The sequence below is a fragment of the Podarcis pityusensis genome (assembly GCF_964106645.2).
Source record: "Podarcis pityusensis genome assembly, chromosome: 4".
Taxonomy (NCBI): Eukaryota; Metazoa; Chordata; class Lepidosauria; order Squamata; family Lacertidae; genus Podarcis; species Podarcis pityusensis.
This window is the reverse complement of record NC_138027.1, coordinates 73,476,462-73,496,450: the sequence shown is the minus strand read 5'-3', so window position 1 is coordinate 73,496,450 and position 19,989 is coordinate 73,476,462. Positions and strand designations below refer to the sequence as shown.

General features: G+C 41.1%; 1 protein-coding gene and 1 long non-coding RNA gene across 3 annotated transcripts in view; one reads left to right on the top strand and one right to left on the bottom strand.

Moving 5' to 3' along the window:
- LOC308474908 overlaps positions 1 to 19,989 on the top strand; it is a 306,542-nt gene that overhangs the window by 22,631 nt on the left and 263,922 nt on the right. The window lies entirely within an intron of this gene.
- OCA2 (OCA2 melanosomal transmembrane protein) overlaps positions 1 to 19,989 on the bottom strand; it is a 155,012-nt gene that overhangs the window by 61,858 nt on the left and 73,165 nt on the right. For both annotated transcript variants that reach the window (XM_081001316.1, XM_081001315.1), the window contains exons 11-15: positions 18,753 to 18,818; positions 17,451 to 17,507; positions 16,366 to 16,490; positions 13,337 to 13,475; positions 8,428 to 8,560 (exon numbers count right to left, since the gene is read on the bottom strand). In XM_081001316.1, coding sequence (XP_080857442.1) covers positions 8,428 to 8,560; positions 13,337 to 13,475; positions 16,366 to 16,490; positions 17,451 to 17,507; positions 18,753 to 18,818 — 520 coding nt within the window. The remainder of the gene's footprint in view (positions 1 to 8,427; positions 8,561 to 13,336; positions 13,476 to 16,365; positions 16,491 to 17,450; positions 17,508 to 18,752; positions 18,819 to 19,989) is intronic.

Sequence of the window (19,989 nt, the reverse complement as noted above, 5' to 3'; positions counted from 1 at the left end):
ATGTATAGTATTGCACTGTTAGAATCAGCAAAACTACCCAATACATAAATGGATCCTTTTTTATTAAAAAAAAAAATGTGGCTAATTATCTTTATGTTAGAAGCTGTGATAGATAAGGTCTTTTATAAATAGTCTGTATATATTCTGCCAGTGATTTTTCATGCTTTCTGCCTTCAAGGCACCCTTGTCATATTAACTTGTCTGGCATGAAGCCCTTCAATGTGTTTTCCACATATTGCAGAGAATTTCTAGATATGTTCTAAAACAGGAATGGAATTTTTAAAAATAAAATCCTCAATATGATGGAATTATTACTAAATAGCTGGAAAAAAATGGAGTTGCAGCTTGTCTCCTGAATCAATAGACTCACTATTATTACTAAGCAAGCAGTGCTGGTTTCCTGTTGGGCACAATTCAAGACACTGGTTTTGACCTGTAAAAATGGTTTAGCACACGCATGCAGCTCTTCCCATATAAATCTGCCTGCTGAAAAGGAAACACCTGTTTCAAAATCCCACCCCTTCAATGTATAGACATGGACCTTCTGAGGTACAATTCCAGTATTCTAAGCTAAGCTGCAGGATTTCAGCAGGAAGGTATGGGATAAACACTGATTGGGAATCAAGAGATGGGACTGCTTCAAAACTTCTCCTGCACAAACAGCATTTGGAAGCAAGATCACATATAACCGCTCCAATAGCATCATCATGAAAGCACAATAAAAAGGATCCCTATGGGGACTCTGGATTTACCATGGCCAAATATAGGAATATGTCACATTTATAGACTTTATGGGATTAAACGTTTCTAATGAGGAAAGGGGGGACATTACAAAGAATTGTAACTGCTGCCAGCCTTTCCCCATAGTCTCCCATATAGCTGTGGGCAGCACTTTCATTCAGGACTGAGGATGTTGTGGGACTCCAACTCTCATCAGTCGTCGAACGCTTCAGAAGTTGAATGCCAACAACCCGGAAGTGAATGCTTCCGTTTTCAAACGCGCCTCAGAAATTGAACGGCTTCCAAGGCACGTTTCTCCATTTTCTCCATTGCAATTGCCGGCCAGCAATTGCACCTCATTTGTCTAACATTTCAGAAGTCGAACGGTCTTCCGAAATGGATTACGTTCAGCAACCGAGGTTCCACTGTATACATAATTTTCCATTGTTTGGTTTATAAAACTCCAATATAGTATCAGTAATACAATATCCATTGTCCATTCATGTTTGAAGGCATGCCTATTATGTACCTAATCCCTACTGCCACTGAATATTTACCTCAGCCAGGAAATATCTGTGGATAAAAGAAAAAGCAGACTGCTTCACCACCTATTTACCTACCAATCACTTCTATTCACAATAGTATTGTATATTTAATGTCCTTTTACATCGTCAGAAGAGCAAGTTCAAAATCACAAATTACTGCTCTTCACTCAACTAAAGTTCTGACAATGTAATTTGTTGCTGAGAAAATTGCATCAGCTTTGAAATCTATCAAAACAATTTCCATTTACTCCCTACGAAGACACCGTAACTCAGAGTGTCAGGCTTCTAGGTCAACAACATTTCCAAAATCAAGTTAGCCAACATTTTTCATTAAAGGATAAGCTTACACTTTGCCAACTGTCCAGAGAAAAAGAAATCTCTCCGCAATTCATTATACTCGTTTCAGAAGCACATATACATTTTTCACCTTTCTTTCTTTCTTTCTTTCTTTCTTTCTTTCTTTCTTTCTTTTAAAAAAATCACAATTAAAACTGATGGGGTCAGGTAAAGAATGATTGATGCAACCAGCTGTCTGCACTTGATATACACAATAGCCAATAGCCTATTATGAAGTGTGGAATTGCTCTCAGAAGGAGAGTTCGAAAATCATTTCAGTAATATCTTGAGAAATTGATATTTCACTTAATGCTTTTAATGTAACTATATCTTGTTAATATTGACATTTCCTTGGGATATAAATAACATTAATGAAATTAATTATAGTGGAAACACAAATACAGGGATGTATGTGTTGAACAGAATCAGGATGATCGACTTGGAAGGAACCTGGGATCCTCTAGACCAGAGGTTCCCAAACTTATTTGGCCTTCCGCCCACTTTTCAGGGGGGGAAATCAATCAGCGCTCCCCTGGAAATCTACTTTCTTTAAGCAAACAAACAGAAAGATGCAGTGACAAACTTCCGTTCTTTTATGTTTCTATATTTCTACGTACATCCTACAACGTAGTGAAGAAAGATGTTGTTGTAAAGAAGACACCTTGAAGCTTGAAATTATAAAATAGACAAGGAGGTGGACTAGGGACTGGGATTAAAAACCTGCCGGATCAGTCTGATCTGCCCCGGGGGTGGGGCCAGCACCACAGCTCACCTGCCATTGGCCAAGCGGAGAAGCTGCGATCCACTTCCCAGTCCTAGGTGAAGCTAAAAGGGGTTCACTCAAGCCCAGAAAAAGCCCTTTCCTCCAGCACGACTGCCGGGTCCAGGGGAGGTCTTGCCATCCCAAAATGGTGCCCAACCTGGCAGTAAATGTCATTACACAACAGATGATACATGAACATATGGGTGTAGCCAGGATTTTTGTTAGTGGGGCAGAACCTCAGTTAGCTAAGTATTTTTACTGATCGGGAGGGGGGCAGCTGCACCCATGCATGTACAAATGGTTTTTCAAAATTTTCTTCTCTTCTTTATGCTTCCACCCCCACCCCCTTATTATTATTCAATGCATCCGAGGCTACTACTGCTCCCTGGATCATCCCAGTGCCCCCCCCCCAGGGGGGTTGGCCACTTTGGGAAAGACTGTTCTAGTCCAACTCTCTTTTCAAAATCTACAATCCAGAACACAATCACAACGTCCCTGTCCAATGCCTATCTTGAACTTCATCTCCCATCAACCCTAGCCCAGCATGACCAACAGTCAGGGATAATAGGAGCTGGAACCCAGTGACATTGGGAGGGGCACATCTTCCTCATCCCTGGATTAGTGTCACAGACCCCCATTCTTCACACAGTGTCTGAAGAAAGAAAGTAAGTTAACATCATCCTGAGGTGCTGATGTCTATGACCTTTCTCTACATCTAAAATTCCTCCTTCAGAAATTTACACCAGAAACACAAAGAGTGGATTCACAATTTCTACTCTCTCCACTATGCTTGTCAGGGCTAAGAGAAGGGTCATTTTGCAGGTGAAGGGGGCAGCTTCTACATCACTGGAAGAATCTGAGAGAGCCTAGATGCACAGGGCAGGCTTCGCGTAAAACCAGTTCCCTCTCATTATCCAGTGAATTTCCGTGTGTCCCACCTTGTCAAATTATTTTTCATCCATGACAGAATTAGGATGAAATCTGAAGGATCTCTATAGCTGCTCAGTTGTCCTCTTGCAAAAGAGAAGTTGTTATTTTTTTTTCAAAAGGCGGCTATGTATCCCTGGCGGAATTTGGAAACATCACAGGAAAAAGAGATGTACCCATCATTATCAGCTCACTAAAGCAGCTGAAGGATGCGGGGGGAGTTAAAAGAGACTGTGAACTGCAGTAGTGCCAGATCCTCAGATTTCAAGATGATTGCAAAGCTGCAGCCTTCAGCTGAGCAAACAAGAACGTTCAGTGGGGAAATCAGAGCATTTATTTGAAGCTCATTAATTTCAACAGAGTTGCCATATGTTCTGCAGCACAAACAGTGCCCAATCATCATCTCTCAGGGGCCAATACAAACTTGTAACATGGCCCCCTTCTCACCACCACCACCAATCACTTGTCTGTTTTGAAATATTAGAGGTCCCTTTAGTTTCTTTTAGTTCCACCTGTTTCAGCTCCCTAAATACCTCAATGCCTGATTTGTATTTATAGCCAGACATGCCTGCATGTATATTAAGTACATGCTAGCACCCTTTAAACACTGATCCCTGGCACTGGAACCAGGGTTGGCACAAGACCTGGCATTGCACAAGGTGGCAGGTTGCTGCCATTGCCGCCACCTCCCTCTCCTCCTACTGCTGCGGAACCCGCTTCCCCTTTTAGCTGTTTTGCTACATCTAATACAGAAGCAGCACCGCTGCTCTGTCTGAGACTCAGTTCTTGAGGGAGCATGTCCCATTAGGTACTATATATTCTTACTCTCTGCTTTAAACTGTATTTTTGGTGCTGTGTTAAGAATTGGTTTCATTCAATTCTAAATTGCATCGTCGTTCCCCATGGGGAACTTGATTTATGCATCAGATCTACTGAACAAAGCAGGCTTGAATTCACCACCAGTCATCTGACAGGTAAGGATTTCAACCCTGCTGATCAGCGACACTTCAAAGCAATGCTCAGAGCTCTTGGCATGTCTTGGGTGGTGCTTTGAAGTCCTGGTGTCATTGTTACATCAGATGGTTGGCAGGTGGGCCTCTCCATGCACAAGGGGTAGCAGGGGTAAGGATCTGGCCCACTGGCCAAAGGATGTTCCCCACCCTGATCTACATTGACTGGTGGTGGGTCTCCAGCCCTATCTGAAAATGCCAGGAACTGAACCAGTGACCATCTGCATGCAGGTGGCCTACCAGGTACAAAACCCCATAAATAAAATTGTTGGATTAGGACAAGAGGGGAAAGGCAGCTGTGGAAATACAGCCAACTTGCTGCAAAGGTGGGGCAAGCATGGAGTACTAGGGGGTCTTAGAGGCCACAAGCTTAACACGAGTCAACAATGTGATGCAGAAGCAGCAACAAACAAACAAAAAGCTAATGCTGTTCTAGGCTGCATCAACAGAAAACATGTGCCCAGATCAAGGGAAGCAATTGTACCATTCTATTCTGCCTTGGTCAGACCACACTTGGAATACTGTGTCCAATTCTGGGTACCACAATTTAAGAAGGATGTTAACAAGCTGGAACGGGTGCAGAGGAGGGTAACCAAGATGATCAAGGGTCTGGAAACCAAGCCTTATGAAGAACGGCTGAAGCTGGATATGCTTAGCCTGGAAAAGAGGAGACTGAGAGGAGATACGATAGTTATCTTCAGATATCTCAAGGGCTGTCACATGGAAGCTTGTTTTCTCCTGCTCTGGAGGGTAGGACTCGAACCAATGGCTTCAAATTACAAAAAAGGAGATTCCAACTAAACATCAGGAAGAACTTTCTGACAGTAAGAGCTGTTTGACAGTGGAACGGTCTCCCTTGGGAAGTTGTGGACTCTCCTTCCTTGGGGGTTTTTAAGCAGAGTTTTGGTGGCAATCTGATGCGTTAGTTAAGCTTCCTGCATTGCAGGGGGTTGGACTAGAAGAAGAATTTGGATTTGGATTTGATATCCCGCTTTATCCCTACCTGAAGGAGTCTCAAAGCAGCTAACATTCTCCTTTCCCTTCCTCCCCCACAACAAACACTCTGTGAGGTGAGTGGGGCTGAGAGACTTCAGAGAAGTGTGACTAGCCAAGGTCACCCAGCAGGCTGCATGTGGAGACGCGAACCCAGTTCCCCAGATTACAAGTCTACTGCTCTTAACCACTACACCACACTAACACAGTTTGCACTGAAAGGCAAGCCTTTCAAATTTGCACTTTCTGAAACAATACACAAACAATAACACAGGCATCTTTTGAAATTCACACTGTTAATGCCAAATTGCAAGTCAACTGTACAAAAGACCCTTGGCGTCCCTTCCAACTCTACGATTCTATGATTCTATACTCTGTCAAAACTTGAAAAGCCTTCAATAAACAGTTAATTAAAAAAGAAAAGTCTGCAATACATATGAACATCCCTACAGAGTGCAAGTAGTCTCATTACAGTGGGAAAGATCAGTCTTGTGAATCCTTTCTAATTTAAGCAGCTGAATAGCAACACGCAGTACTCAAAAGGATATGACAAGGAAGGAAATCAAAGCAGCAGAGAACAGTAAACTGGTTCTTTATATATACATTCAGTGCTTGTTTGATTGGTAATCAGAGGGCAACATAGCAGACACCAAGCTGATTGAAACAGCTGCTTCAAACAATCTATTGAAGGTTATCGCAAAACCACAGCAATTAGAGATCGAAAAGACCCATTAAAACATCTTGCAGACATTCTGTTACTTATCTGAAGCCAAATTGCCCCAGCTCCCTTTTAATGAAATGTTCTTTGATCACCTCTCCCATCCCATTTTACAGAAAATGTTAATAGAACTAGTACTTTAGTATTTGCTTTTACTGAGCAGGTACTGATTGGCTCCATCATGATGTAGCTTGTTGCTGATTATAAGGAAAAAAGAAGATCGCTTGCTAATTACGAGAACTGCTGAATCTGACTATAGTAGGCGGCAGAGTACCACAGATGACAAGTCTAATTTGAGCCTGAATATGCTTGTTTCCTCAAGGGCAGCAGAATTTTGGCTAGTTAAATATACCATTTTTGTATGGATGATTATGCTATTTTTAAACAACAGCGTGTCCTTCCATTTCTCTTCTGTTTTTCAATAAATAACCCAAGCTTGAGGAAGAGTTCAACCCTCCCTTTGTTTCCAGGGGGACTTGCTTCCAAGTAAATGCCTTGGGATTTTAGCCTTGTGTCTCATTACCAATTAAATGAATGTCGTTTCTTACAATGCCTTGTACTCAGGTACAGGTCCCCAGTGCAAAATTTGCATATGGAAAATCAGATATGAAGGCTGCACGTGTGTCAAAATCTATGCTAGCCACTGGAGACGGAATTAAATTCAGTTTGCATTGAAAGGCAAGCCTGTCAAATTTGCGCTTTCTGAAACAATACACAAACAATAACACAGGCATTTTTTGAAATTCACACTGTTAATGCCAAATTGCAAGTCAAGTGTACGAAAATGTGTATACCAAAGTATGCATATATTAATAAATCTAACATGCAAATATGCACCCCATTAGGGAAATTTGCTTTACAAAAATGTGCATATTGTAATATATCACATACAAAAATGTGTATATTCAGAGAAATTCACACTAAAATGATGAGGAGTTTTCATGAGGAGTTTTCTATTAAAAATGCATACTGATGTGGAAATGCGGAGGACTGAATTTAATGTTGGGGAAAAACAAGAAACTGAGAGAAACCAAAATTGGCAGATTTGCTTACCAGTCATTTTACAATACCATTTATTAAAAAAAAAAGTTTATTTCATAAAATTGTAAACAAACAAACCTTAAAGCATTGAAAAAACCTCTAAGCAGAAAACCTCAAAACCTATAATCAAATAAGAGTGGCCCCCAGTCACGTTAAGGTACTAAAATCCTGTGCATATTGCATTCTCATCAATGAGTATGTACAACTAATCCCCACAATCCTTATGAAAGGTTTACGAGGACCACAGAAGTCTATTATTTTTTGCCGGATGTATGCACATATAACTACATCACATATTCAATCCTCATATGTGGGGGAGGGGCATCATTAGCCCCTTCTTCCACTCAATGTACAGTACAGTATTTAAAGATCTGTAATTGTGTGAACTGGGCTCTAGGGATTTGCCAGCTTTTAAAGTTTGCCGTATTTTTCCATCTATAAGATACCCCCGTGTATAAGACGCCCCCTATTTTGGGGGACTCAGATTTAAGAAAATGAGGGGAGATGGTCCCATGTATAAGACGCCCCCTAATTTTTGACATTATTTTTTAGGGGAAAACCCTAGTCTTATACACGGAAAAATATGGTATTTACTATTAAATGCATTTTTAAAAACTTGCAGTGAAATAGCCAGAATTTTTAAGTTAGAAAAGATCTGAAGGTATTGACTGGAAAAGATGTTTTCTACAACCTAGAGTTGGAATTAATTATTATTATTATCATTATTATTATTATTATTATTATTATTAGCCAGCCACTCTGTTGTGTTGGAAAGGACCCCGAAAGTCATCTAGTCTCAACTCCCTGCAATGAAAGAATCTCAGCTAGAGATTCTCAGCCTTATATTAAAAAGGCTTAATGGCCTTTCATGAAGTCTTCTTAAATCTGGTTGGTGTTGAAGAGACCCACATACAGATTTTTATGTGTTTATTTTCAGAACTTCTGTTCCGCTTTTCCATTCAGTAACCAAGGCAGCCTATGACAGAAAGAATTCTACGTGGGATTAATTCTGAATGTTCATATTTTAATGTTTGTATAACTAGCTTTGTATTTTATAAACTGCTTAGAACTCTATCAAGCATCATGTAAATTTAACAAAATAGACTGGAACAGGTCCAGTTCCCAAGGCCCTGATTCATTATATCTGATACACTTTGCACCATGTGCTCTCCGCAGCAATTCTCTGGTGTAAGAATGAGAAATAACGGCTTAAGGGCTAAAGAAAACAAGCAATGGTCCATTAGTATAACAAAGAGGGAAAGGGACTTGGCAGCAGCCATTTTCATACGATTAAAAACACAAGGGTGTTATGAGTTCGTTTGGTTATTGCATCTATTCCCCTTCCCCAATATATAATCTGAAGCTCAAACTCACCAACAATTTCACTTGGCTCTTTGTTGTATAGCTTTTTGTTCCAGTAGAGAAGTCTTAGGAAAGGAATGGAGACAAGAAGCACGAGGCAAATCCCAACAAACATGTGCCCTGTAAATCCTGCAAAGTCCACTCCCTGGGAATAAAAGATATATAATTGAAGTAGAATCAATTACAGCAACTCTCAGGGCGATACATAAAACGGCACTGAATATTATTGTAGTGTCTTCTTAGCAGAACAGTGCAGGTCTCCTTCTGTACTTGGCAATACAATCCAGCTAAAATATAGCACTACGTTTAGCACCTTGATTTCAGTTGAGAAGTTAGGTGTATGATCAGCAAATTTCCACTGACATAAACCCCATACATTTGAAGTACATTTATACCACTTAAAACATTCATGGCATCCTCCAAAGAATTTTGGGGACTGTAGTCTAACCCTCACAGAGTTACAATTCCTAGGAGCCTTAACAAACTACAGCTCCCAGCATTCTTTGGGGGAAATCCATGTACATTAAACATGCTTTATATGTATGGTGTGGATGTGACCAGAAAGGATGGTGGAATTTATTTTATTTTATTATTTGCAATAATCAAACTTGGTATTCCACTGAACTCTGTTTTATTGAGGTGATGATGATAGCAATTAACATTTATTATTATGTTTCTCTTCCTGTCTTCCGACCTAAATAGCTCTTCAATGCATGGTGAGGCGGATGAAGGTAGTAATGATTAATCACAGAATCATAGAATTGTAGAGTTGGAAAGGACCCCAAGGGTCATCTAGTCCAACCCCCTGCAATGCAGGAATCTCAACTAAATAATTTTTTGACAGGTGGTTTCTGGACCACACCTACAGGTCAAAGGCGGATGGTTCCGATTGTAACACTTATTTTTTATATAAAATGACTAACATCAAATAAATATATAATTTATAATTAATTCATTTCCCTCCTTTCGATCAGCTTTCAGAAAGTGTGAATTTGTTGCATGCTTTAAATGCATGCTGAACTGAATTTCTTCTCCATCCCTAGAAGCAGAAGTTCCTGATCTTCTTGAGGCTGCACCAACAGAAGGGAAGACTCACCCAGCAAAGTCTCATTCATGTAGCACTAAATTAAACTTTTGAACTCTTGATGGCATGTGAATCTCTTGCTGATTAAGATGTGTTACACGATTTCAAGCATCCGGCATTCTCTGAAGTCAGTGCTTCCCTTTACATCACCTAAGAAAGGAGCATCTGCCAAGATTTTGTAACTTACTCTTCCCACAATTAATTCAAGAGCCATATACCACATACATAAGATAAGTAAGATAATCACATCTTGTGTGTGACAGTCCTTCGGCTATATAGAGGTGGCTGCTAATATTAGGAAAACGTTCTTGCTTCCATGTGGAACAGAACTGGAAATGTTCCAGAAATATGCTTAATTTGAAAAGGAAACGTATTGAAACGTATTGAAATGAGCTAAAAATCATAGTCGTTGCTTTTTGCGAAAATGGAAACTATGACAAGCAAGATAAGACTACTCAAGACAAGAACATTTTAAAAAAGCAATAACAGAGCTTAAGCTTTAAAAGGTTTCAGAAAACTTTATGGAGTTATTTGGGGGGGGTTGCTCTGAAACTTTAGGCGACATTTTTACTTTATGGTCTACTAGTTTAAGACCTCTCAGGCAGTGTAAAGCTAAGATAGGAAATTGTTATAATCTCTGAAGCCTCAAAGTCACAAATGTTGAAAATTTATGGGTACAAAAGTAGTCAATCCTGCACCACAAAAATAAAAACATTTGGTTGTGTGTTTTTTAAAAAAATAATTAAACCGGGCAACTTTTTACCTAAGATTCCTGGGGAAATGTTTTAAAGTGTTACAGAAATAAACTGTGCAGCATTCCAATACTACACTGAAAAATGTAGTACATCACCTTGAGCTCCTTTGAGAAGATGTTGAAATAAATAAATAATAGACTTGTGGTTTTCCAAGGCATATGCAGCCCAGAGCCATAGGACTACTGCCAGGTGCTTGATTTTTTTTACCTACACTGGGTCTCTTACAGCTCTTAATGCTAAATGATGGCGAGAAACAAAAGGATGTAACAATCCTTTTCATAACCTTTTACAGCAGAGGTCCTGGCATCTGCCCAATTGGGTGCCACACAACAACACTGAAGACAGATCTTACACCCCATCTAGTTAATGTTAGCTGGGCTAGTGCACACTGGATTACAGTTTGGGCTTGGTCAGGTTAAAACATTTTACAGTGGTGCCTCGCAAGACAAAATTAATTCGTTCCACGAGTTTTGTCGTCTTGCGATTTTTTTCGTCTTGTGAAGCACGGTGTCGGGAAAGTTTTGGAAAAGCTTCAAAAATCACCAAAGTCTTTAAAAACCTCAAAAAAGGCTACCACACTGCGTTCTATGAGTTGCTCCTCGAAGTCAAGTCGCAACTGTATTAATGGTGTTAAGAAAAAGGAAACAAACTTGCAAGACGTTTCCGTCTTGCGAAGCAAGCCCATAGGGAAAATCGTCTTGCGAAGCAGCTCAAAAACCAAAAAAACCTTTCGTCTAGCGAGTTTTTTGTCTTGCGAGGCATTCGTCTTGTGAGGTACCACTGTATTCTCCCAGGAATCTGGATAGCTTGTATTTTAAATGGCTCTGTAACTAAGTAAAATATTGTCGTAGTATGTCATCCTTGATTGGCTTGGAATGTCAGGGCAACTGTGTTTTAGTAGTCCCTGCTTCCAGAGTCTTAAAACATAGCCCGGCCGGATTGGCCAGGATTCAAAATATGCCTGTGGCAGGAAAGGCCAACAATCCACAGTGGCCGGCCAGGGAATTACCCATGACTGGCCGCCTAGCCCCCTGACATTGCTCCCATAGGTTGAGGGACCCACGACGGGCCGCAACAGCCGCCCACCTCCGTGACTGGGTAAGCCGCCATTGCTGACTCTAGAAGATCAAGCTGATAGATTTATTGTTAATGCATATTCCCCATCTAAGCAATGAAGAAACAAAGAGAACAAGAAATATACCTCTTCTGTTACGTAGAGAGGGTACCAATAATTTTTATTCCTTTGCAGAGTGGGAATGAAGGGCTATTAATCACTGCTGGGAAATATTTCCCATTTTAGTTCACTTGCATTTTTCTACAAAGTACATCCTTATCTCTGTGTTTTTAATGAACAAATTGTGGCAAGTCTAAATGCATTCAAACAGTCTTTGAGCCGAGCAAGAGATGAAGTCTATAAAGGAGAGAAAGAGATCTATCAAGCACAGTAAACCGATGCCTAACATAAAATACAGCTTTTGTATTATTTTATTTCTGTTTGAGGCAATAAGCTGCTTTTCAGATTTCCATTCCCAATGTTTAAAAATCTAGACTTGAAGACTGTATTTCATCTGTCTGAGGAAAACATTTTAAAAAACACACACAGAGCGAGAACCCAATGTATTTCTGGAAAGTATCACCTTGGAGCAATCAGGATCTCCAGGAGAAGTATATATATATATTCATGTGCCACACATACATAGAGAAGTGACTCCCCCCAAAATCAGTTGGGGTTGTATTAAATTAATGCACTGTGTCACTGGGGGTCAGTGCAGCCAGCCTTTATCAGGTCCCAAGCCCCACCCACATAGTCCAGCCGGATTGGCCAGGATTCAAATAACAGATGGCGGGAAAGCCCGCCAATCTCCAGTGGCCGGCCTGGGAATTCCCTAACTGCCAACTGCCTAGCCCTGGCATTGCTCCTAAGAGGAAGGAGTTTGATATGATGGACCACATCTGCTGCCCACCCTGTGACTGGGTAAGCAGCCATTCTCCACCATGTTGTTCACATAGTGTCAGCGCAAGCTGAGGTTAACACTGGAAGAAGCTTCAGTAGCCAATAAAAATGTCCACGACCGTGATATACCTTTTTCAAGTATAAATGACATCAAGTTGAGATATTCTGGGGAGTCACTGGTCTTCAAAAGTCATGTTTTAAATGTTAAAAGAAGGGGATATCCTCAAGCAAATAAGACTAGTCTTAACATTTCACAAGTCATACAAAGCTCAACTGTGGGAAAGAAATAGAAGGGAAAATCCCAGGACAGCAACAAATCCCTCCATCCGTGTTCATGACATAGCAATAAAAGTGCATCTCTGTGCAAACACAACAAACCAGAAGTTATAATACTGGTGATATATTAAAGCTACTGTTATGTTTATAAAAACCAGAAGGTGCATATGGAACTCATACAAAGTATCTGATGTTTAAGGGGAAAGTGTATTCTGTACATTAAGTATAAAATGTTTGAGGAATTTTTTTTTTTAAACTGTTCCCATATCAATACTGCATCCATAATGTCATTTGTTGTTCAATTCTCCAAAGGGAAAGGGGGGAATTGTTTATTGTTTTGGATTTGTATGCTTGAAAAATCTCTGTGTGTGTGTGTGTGTGTGTGTGTGTGTGTGTATGCCCAGATTAAGGAGAAGGGAGAAAACAAGGCAATGGTCAATACAACTAAAAAGCCTGATTAAATGGATGGCAAAATCGCAAACAAACAAACCAATTACCCAGCTGCAGTGCAAGCCTATGTGTATCTACTCAGAAGTAAGTTCCAGTGAATTCAATAGAACTTACTTCCAGGTAAGTGTGTGTATGGAACTGCAGCCTTTATACTAAAGTAGAATTTATATTAATCAGAGATGAGATGCATATGTATTATGTATTAGTGTGGGGTGTTTTTCTTTCTTTCCTCAGGTTTGCATTATCCCTTACAGCATCAGCCTAGAAAAAAAATAACAACTGGTTCTGTGCCAGAACAGGTGCAGTCTTTTATCTTTCAGCACAGTGGGAAGAACAGATAAGCACTGCTGAATAGAGCATCTGTATTTATTTTCCATTTGCACAATAGGCAGCAATACATACCTCGTTCCTGAGCTCCTGCTTTGAAACAATAATCACATTGGGTGGGTCCCCAATAGCTGTAGAGGCCCCTCCAATGTTTGTGAAGATTACTTCGGCAATCAGGACATGCCTGGGATCTAGGTTAAGCACCTCACATAACCTGCAAAGACACAGATCAAAAATACAATCTGATCCTTTTCATATGATTTCTAAAATCGCTGGTTTATGTTTCCAAAGCTAGCTCAAACTATGCGCCAGAAAGAGAGCCCATTAGTATTTGTGATAGATAAAAATAAATATTGTGTCCCACACCCCAATGAGCAAATCATTTTTCACTCTTATCGTAAGAAGAGCATTCACATAATAGTCTCTCACTTTGCTGAATATTAGATTGCAGCTTTCTTGTACAGACCTGATTTGCAAAGCACAGACAAACAGTTCAAACAGTGGAATCTAGCGGAAATTATAATAGATGCAGATCTGCTTGCAGTTTGCTTGGGTTGCTCCTCCACTTCCTCTCCTTAAATCCCTTTTCCTATTGACAAAAGCAAGATGACTAGTATTCACAAGCAGGCCCTGCGACAATATGTTGCGAAGTGGAGTGCTCCTGTTCCAGGGTTCCAGCCAACCATGTCTTTTCCGAGGCACTCCATTCCATTTCCACCCAAACCTGCCCCATGTTTTCCTCTCAACAGACAAGTCAGTATTCCATGCTCAGGCCTAACTGGACTGGTTTGGTGTTTGTTTGTAATTCTGCAAACCAGCTTGCCTTGTGCATGGATGGTGCTGTTCTAGCTATATGGAGGACCCCCCCCCCCTTAGAGAATGGGTTGGTGTATAACAGGGGTGAGGACCCTTTTTCAGCAGAGAGGCCACAAGCCAGTGGTAGGCGAGGCCAGAAGCAAATGTGATGGGGTCAAATGCAAAAGTAAACAGAGCGTGTTAAGTTGTGGGTGAACATATCAGACGACACAGCGATTCTTCAGACAGCTCTTGTTTATTCACAGGCCAGAACAGAACTGGGCTGAAGGGTTCAGCCAATCTGCTTATATAGAGCTCAACTACAAAGCAACAGTAACAACTTTCTGTAACTATCCAATCACTGAACGTCACTTTCAATTTCTTATTTGCATATGCGGACCTGAGTGAAAACTATCTACAGTATCCCCCTGCTGGCCCAGGGTGAGAACTTCAGTACATAACAGAGCAACTGATGGGAGCTACATTCCAGCCACAGAAAAAGCTAAAGGTTTCTACGCTACACATCCATCCAGGCAAACAGGACGCAGTCACATAGTTTAAGGACACTTAGCCCTGCCAAGTGCATAAAAGCACTTGAGAAGGATATAGAGCAGGAATGTTGACTGGTGTGGCCCAGGAAAGGGACACTAGCTGGGGACAAACCCAGGGGCCAGACAGAAATGCCTGGAGGGCCACATCTGGCTCCTGGGCCTGAGCTTGTCCACCCCAGTAAGATGATTGGGATTCATCTTGGTAACTCCTGCAAAATACTGAGTTTGCCACAAAATGTGACAAGAAAATAAGATCATATTTCATGCACCGCTGGTAAAGGGCTAAAGCCTTATTGTCAAGGAATCAGGAGAATTTTCTACTAAGCTGCATCACCATGGTAATAGCAGCTTAGAATACCATTTTAAAATTGGACTGAAGAAGTCTGAGGAAGACAGCAACAAAATAAAGTGAATGACTAACACAGCAGTGAGAGAGGGGAGGGGAGGAAACAGAGCTTGTTTAAAAACAGTGTGTGTGTGTGTGTGTGTGTGTGTGTGTAAGAGAGAGAGAGAGAGAGAGGTTCCAGATAAGGAAATTAAAAAGTCATGTCGCCGTGACATCTGCATATGAAAAATATATGCGCACATAAATTATTACCAGTTAAGTCAACTTCCACATTTTGCAGCATATCTGAAACAACCAATACCTTAGCAATATTTATTTTACTCAGGGACAATTCTACCATTATGGGCTGAAAGGTGGAGCTCTGCCTAATAAAATATCAGAGAGAGGGGAAAGTACAATTACTTTTGTTTGGGCTTCAAGACTAATTTCCAGCTGAAAACTCACAAACCAGCAGGCAGGAGAAAGGAGTGTCAGTATATTGAAGGTGTGCATCTATATGTCAGTCCTCAAATAAAGCTAGGGGTGGAAAGTCAAGTTTTTATTATGCAGTGGTGAGGGCAACTGAAAACTCATCATTGCAGGCACTTTGCTTCAGTTTTGAAGTGGGCTGCACTTCAGAACTGAAGCAAGAATAAAGCAGAATTGTCTGAAAGAATAAAGCATGGAGAGATAAGGTTGGGTTCAGCTGCCATCACACATACAAATGCCTGGTAGTCTAAGGTCAAGCCTCCACCTCCACCTTTATGCATGAATGGGCAAGCACATGAGTCAATAAAAGTAGCTGCCCACACCATGCTCTGACTCACATGATGACTCATATCTCTCTCTCTGGAAGGTCTCCAGGTAAATCCCTCCCTGGGTCTGTTTTCTCCCAACCATTGCTTTGACTCGTAGTGAAAATGTGGGCAGAATGGAGAGAATGGCTGGCATGGCCGCATTTGAGCGGCAAACCACGCCCCCACTGTGCCTCCCGATTGGCTGCCCAACCGGGGGTGTGGCATGCCAGTCATTACGATGGGGCAGGGGGCTGAATGCCCCCTGCGTGATGCGGGAATCGTCTCCCACTCACAACACCTCCCCTCTGGGAGGAGGAGAGGCCTTTGTTGCAAAATTCCTGGTGACCCACAGGCTGCCTGTTAGGTCTATCTTCCTCCTTCCTTCCCTCCTCCAGTAAAGACAAACACAATCCCAGCCTCTTGGGACTGTAAGAATACAGCCCACATTGGAGCTGACCATATGGGGGAGGGGGACTTGTTTGAGGCAACCTGAGTGAACACATGGTCAGGGTGACCTCCCACCTGCCTGTGTTCAGACGGCATATTAGGACACTCAAAATGGTTTGATTCCCCTGCCCATTCCACCTTTATTAGGTTTTGTTTGCTTGCTTGCTTGCTTGTTTTTTGAAGAACTACCTTATGGTGACTGGGGTAAAGAGGAGCATTGTAGTAACGTTGTCCAAGAAGGCTGAGAGGATCGCAGCAATAAGACAGAGAATGATAATCATGGCCCACACTTTGCCTCGAGAGAGTCTGTAAGCCTAATAAAAACAGACACAGAGGAAATATGATGGAATTGATTAGCACGATGGACAACATCACAGTTCTTGCTAAGCAACGAGATGTGGAGCTGTCGTTCAGCATCACCTCATACCAAGAGGTACAGTGTTTATTAAGCTGTGGTAACTGGGCAAAGTGACTTTTGCCAGTTTTTCAAAACGGGAAAAGGGGGGGGGGGGACTTACGAATCTAAGTATTTCAGAAGACAAAAGCCAGTGTTATCATACATTCCCTAAGATACAATGAAGCCAAAGCGAATCGTGCCCAACATTAAAATTTATGAGTACATGTAAAATGCTGCAAAGGTGTGTTTCATTGTCATTTCTTAAAAATCAAATGCATATTCCGCTCTTCCTCCCAAGGAGTCCATTTTATATTATAGCAATGCACGTTCACTGAAACTGATAGTACATGCTGCGGCAGGCATTCACCATTTGCCACTACTTAATGTGAGAAGTGGTCCTCTTTGCCTTATTGATACTAATGGCATTTAAGTATAATTAATTTAAAGAGGGTTTAAGAGAGTTGAGCACTGTGCCTACAGCCCTTACCCATCACTTCTAAGATAATTTTGCCAAAAGCGTCATCCATCTGCTAAAACCTTTAGAAAATTACAGGATGAATGTTGCTGCTTTTTTTGCAAGGTCTGCCAGTAAGGATCAAAGCACGAATAGGCTAGAAATAAGTAACTGACCTGAGAGGGGAAGGGAGACAGTCAAATAATAATAATAATAATAATAATAATAATAATAATAATAATAAATTTTATTTATATCCCGCCCTCCCCAGCCGAAGCTGGGCTCAGGGCGGCTAACAACACAAATGGACTCAAGCATGCTTTTTTTCATTCTGTATAGCACAGATGGCAAAGTATTATTAAATTCTAGTGCTTAATAGTATATAAATGCTTTCCAGTAAAAAGAAGGGAGGAACAGACCTACCTTTACTGCACAATAATCAAAAAACCCAGTTTCAGAAAAGATGGCAACTAAAAGCATCTATGGAGGTTTAAAAAAAAAGAAAATATTTTACTATCTATACAGTTAGTTTTTATCAATAAAGAATGCTTTAATGCACCCACCCCTTCCCATTTTTGGAGAATCCTTCTGTTCAAATTTGCACATATATTTTCCCTTACTAAACATAAAAGGGAATGCACAGGTTTTCATTTGGAATAGAGGGATTCACCAGGGCACCCTCCACACTTAGGTCTTTTTATGGGTGTATCCTGCAGCGTGCCACAGATGCAATAATAGCGCAGGTCAATTTATACTGGACCATCCACACATTTTTCCATTTTAGTAGTTATTCTGATATGCTTCCCCAGTGTCACTGCATTACTTGAACTCTGAAACTACAATGCAACAAAAATAAAAATAAACCACGATGTTTGTGGTATAAAAAGTTACAGAATGTAACCAGGAAATTACAGGACATGCACTCATCGGAAATGAAGCAGGATATCCAGTCCAAATATTTTGCAAGTGCACAAGTAATCATGGATGCACAATATTTTTTTTAAAAAAAAAACATCTGGAGGGGCCCCAAAACTTAATCTTTACTAGATCAAAAATGATCAGAGATTCAGTGCAAACTGCTTCCCAATTTTTTAAGGATCTATTTATTGCTTGTCACTTGATAGTCAGTACCAGAGCTTTTTTTTCCTAGAAAAAGAGGTGCTAGAACTTGTTGAGCTTTTTTTTAAAAGGAGGGGGGCTTATGCTGCCCTCTGCAATACCACCCGCAGCCTCTGTCACGCAACACAGAGTACCATGCCACCCACAGCTTCTGTTGTGCAGCCCCCAGCAACGTGCTGATGTGCCAACATGCTGCCATGCTACAGAGGTGCTGGAACACACCAAAGATATGCCGGAACTCAGTTTTGGTGAGTTCTGGCTGAAAAAAAGCCCTGGTCAGTACTAACAAAGCAAAAATTTGACGTCATATCTGTTGGAATGCATGCTCCCCTGCATTATGAAATTATTTCTCCTACCACAAAAGCCAATGGAGGATACCAAAATGAATTCAAAATCTGCCAACCCTAAATTTGCCCAGAAGCTTCCAGTCACATTAAAAGACATTAAATTTCCAAATTCCTACCCTGGAAAAGCTTCAAAGGGAACTAATATGACTGTAGCTGCTCTCAAACGTAGCATATTTTTTTAACGTTTAGCAACAATTAAGTTTGATATAATTCCAGAACACTTAAGGCACAAGGTGTATATATAGAAGTTTTTAATTACCATTCCGAACAAAAGCGCCAGAGTTTCATAATCAATCCATGCCACTACTTTGACCAGGCTCGGCTTCTGCAATTAGAGAGTGCAATTATCATTTAATCCCATAGATCTCCTACCTAGCGATTAGCTCTGCAAATGCAAACTCTTTAAAAAAAAAAACACTATTAAAATGCACTTTGACGGAAATTAGTTAGTCTTTTTGCAAGAATTTCTCTGTTGGCACTGTAATACGCAGACATCTTGAAGGGCTCATTTACAAGGTGCCTACATTAAGCATTTTTTATTGTCTTATTATTTTTGTTTTTCTACACCTTACTGCACCTTTATAGGCATAAATGAAAACTGAAATACTGGACTCCTTTAGTTGCTGTTTTGCTGACAAGATAATATCGTGCAGATTCTTTCCATGGACAATTCAAAAGGAGTTCAGGGAGAAACAACTTTCAAGTTTAAGAGACAAAACTGAACAGTTTTTCTTAAAAACAATGTTGATTTGGCAAGGATTTGACCACTGTGCTGTGCTCAGAATGTTTATAATAATTTAAAGAACTGAACAGATAATGAAGAGGAAGAAGAAAATCACAACAAAAAGGGTATTGTTAAGAACATAAGAGGACTCCTGCTGGATCAGACCAAAGGCTTTTCTAGTCTAGCATCCTCTTTCCTACAGTGACCAGACAGAAGGTTGTGGGCTTCCACTTTTGTTACCCAGTAACAGGAATTCTGAGGCCTGCTGCCTGGAAGTATTATAGAGCTATTACGAGCATTGATAGCCTCATCCACCATGAATGCCATGGTGGATGCAGAAGAATGGTGGGAGGCACCAGCTGGGGAACCCTTGGGGCAGAAGGCTCAGAGCCAGGGGATTGGTGGTTGGACAGCAGTGAAGGGTCAGAAGGAAAAGAGGGAGCAGACTAGGAGGAGGAGGTGTCATAAACTGAAGAGGCAACAGGGTTTAGTGAGCAGGAAGAGGCTGTGGCAGAGGGCAGTCCAGACTCAAAGGCAGGAGAGGAGGAGGTTCAGGAGGCAGAGATGAGGCAGGCTGCTGAAGAGTCCTAGGGCTCTCCCAGTCCTGCTGCAACCATCTCCCTCCCCTCCCCCCGCCGGTCTCACAGAACACACAGAGAAATGAAGAGGGTGGAGCAACATGAGACAAGATGATGAAGCCTTAGGCTGCTGGGGAATTAACCAGGGGAAGAGCCTTAGAGAGCAGTGGGAAGGTCCTTGCAGCTGCTTCATT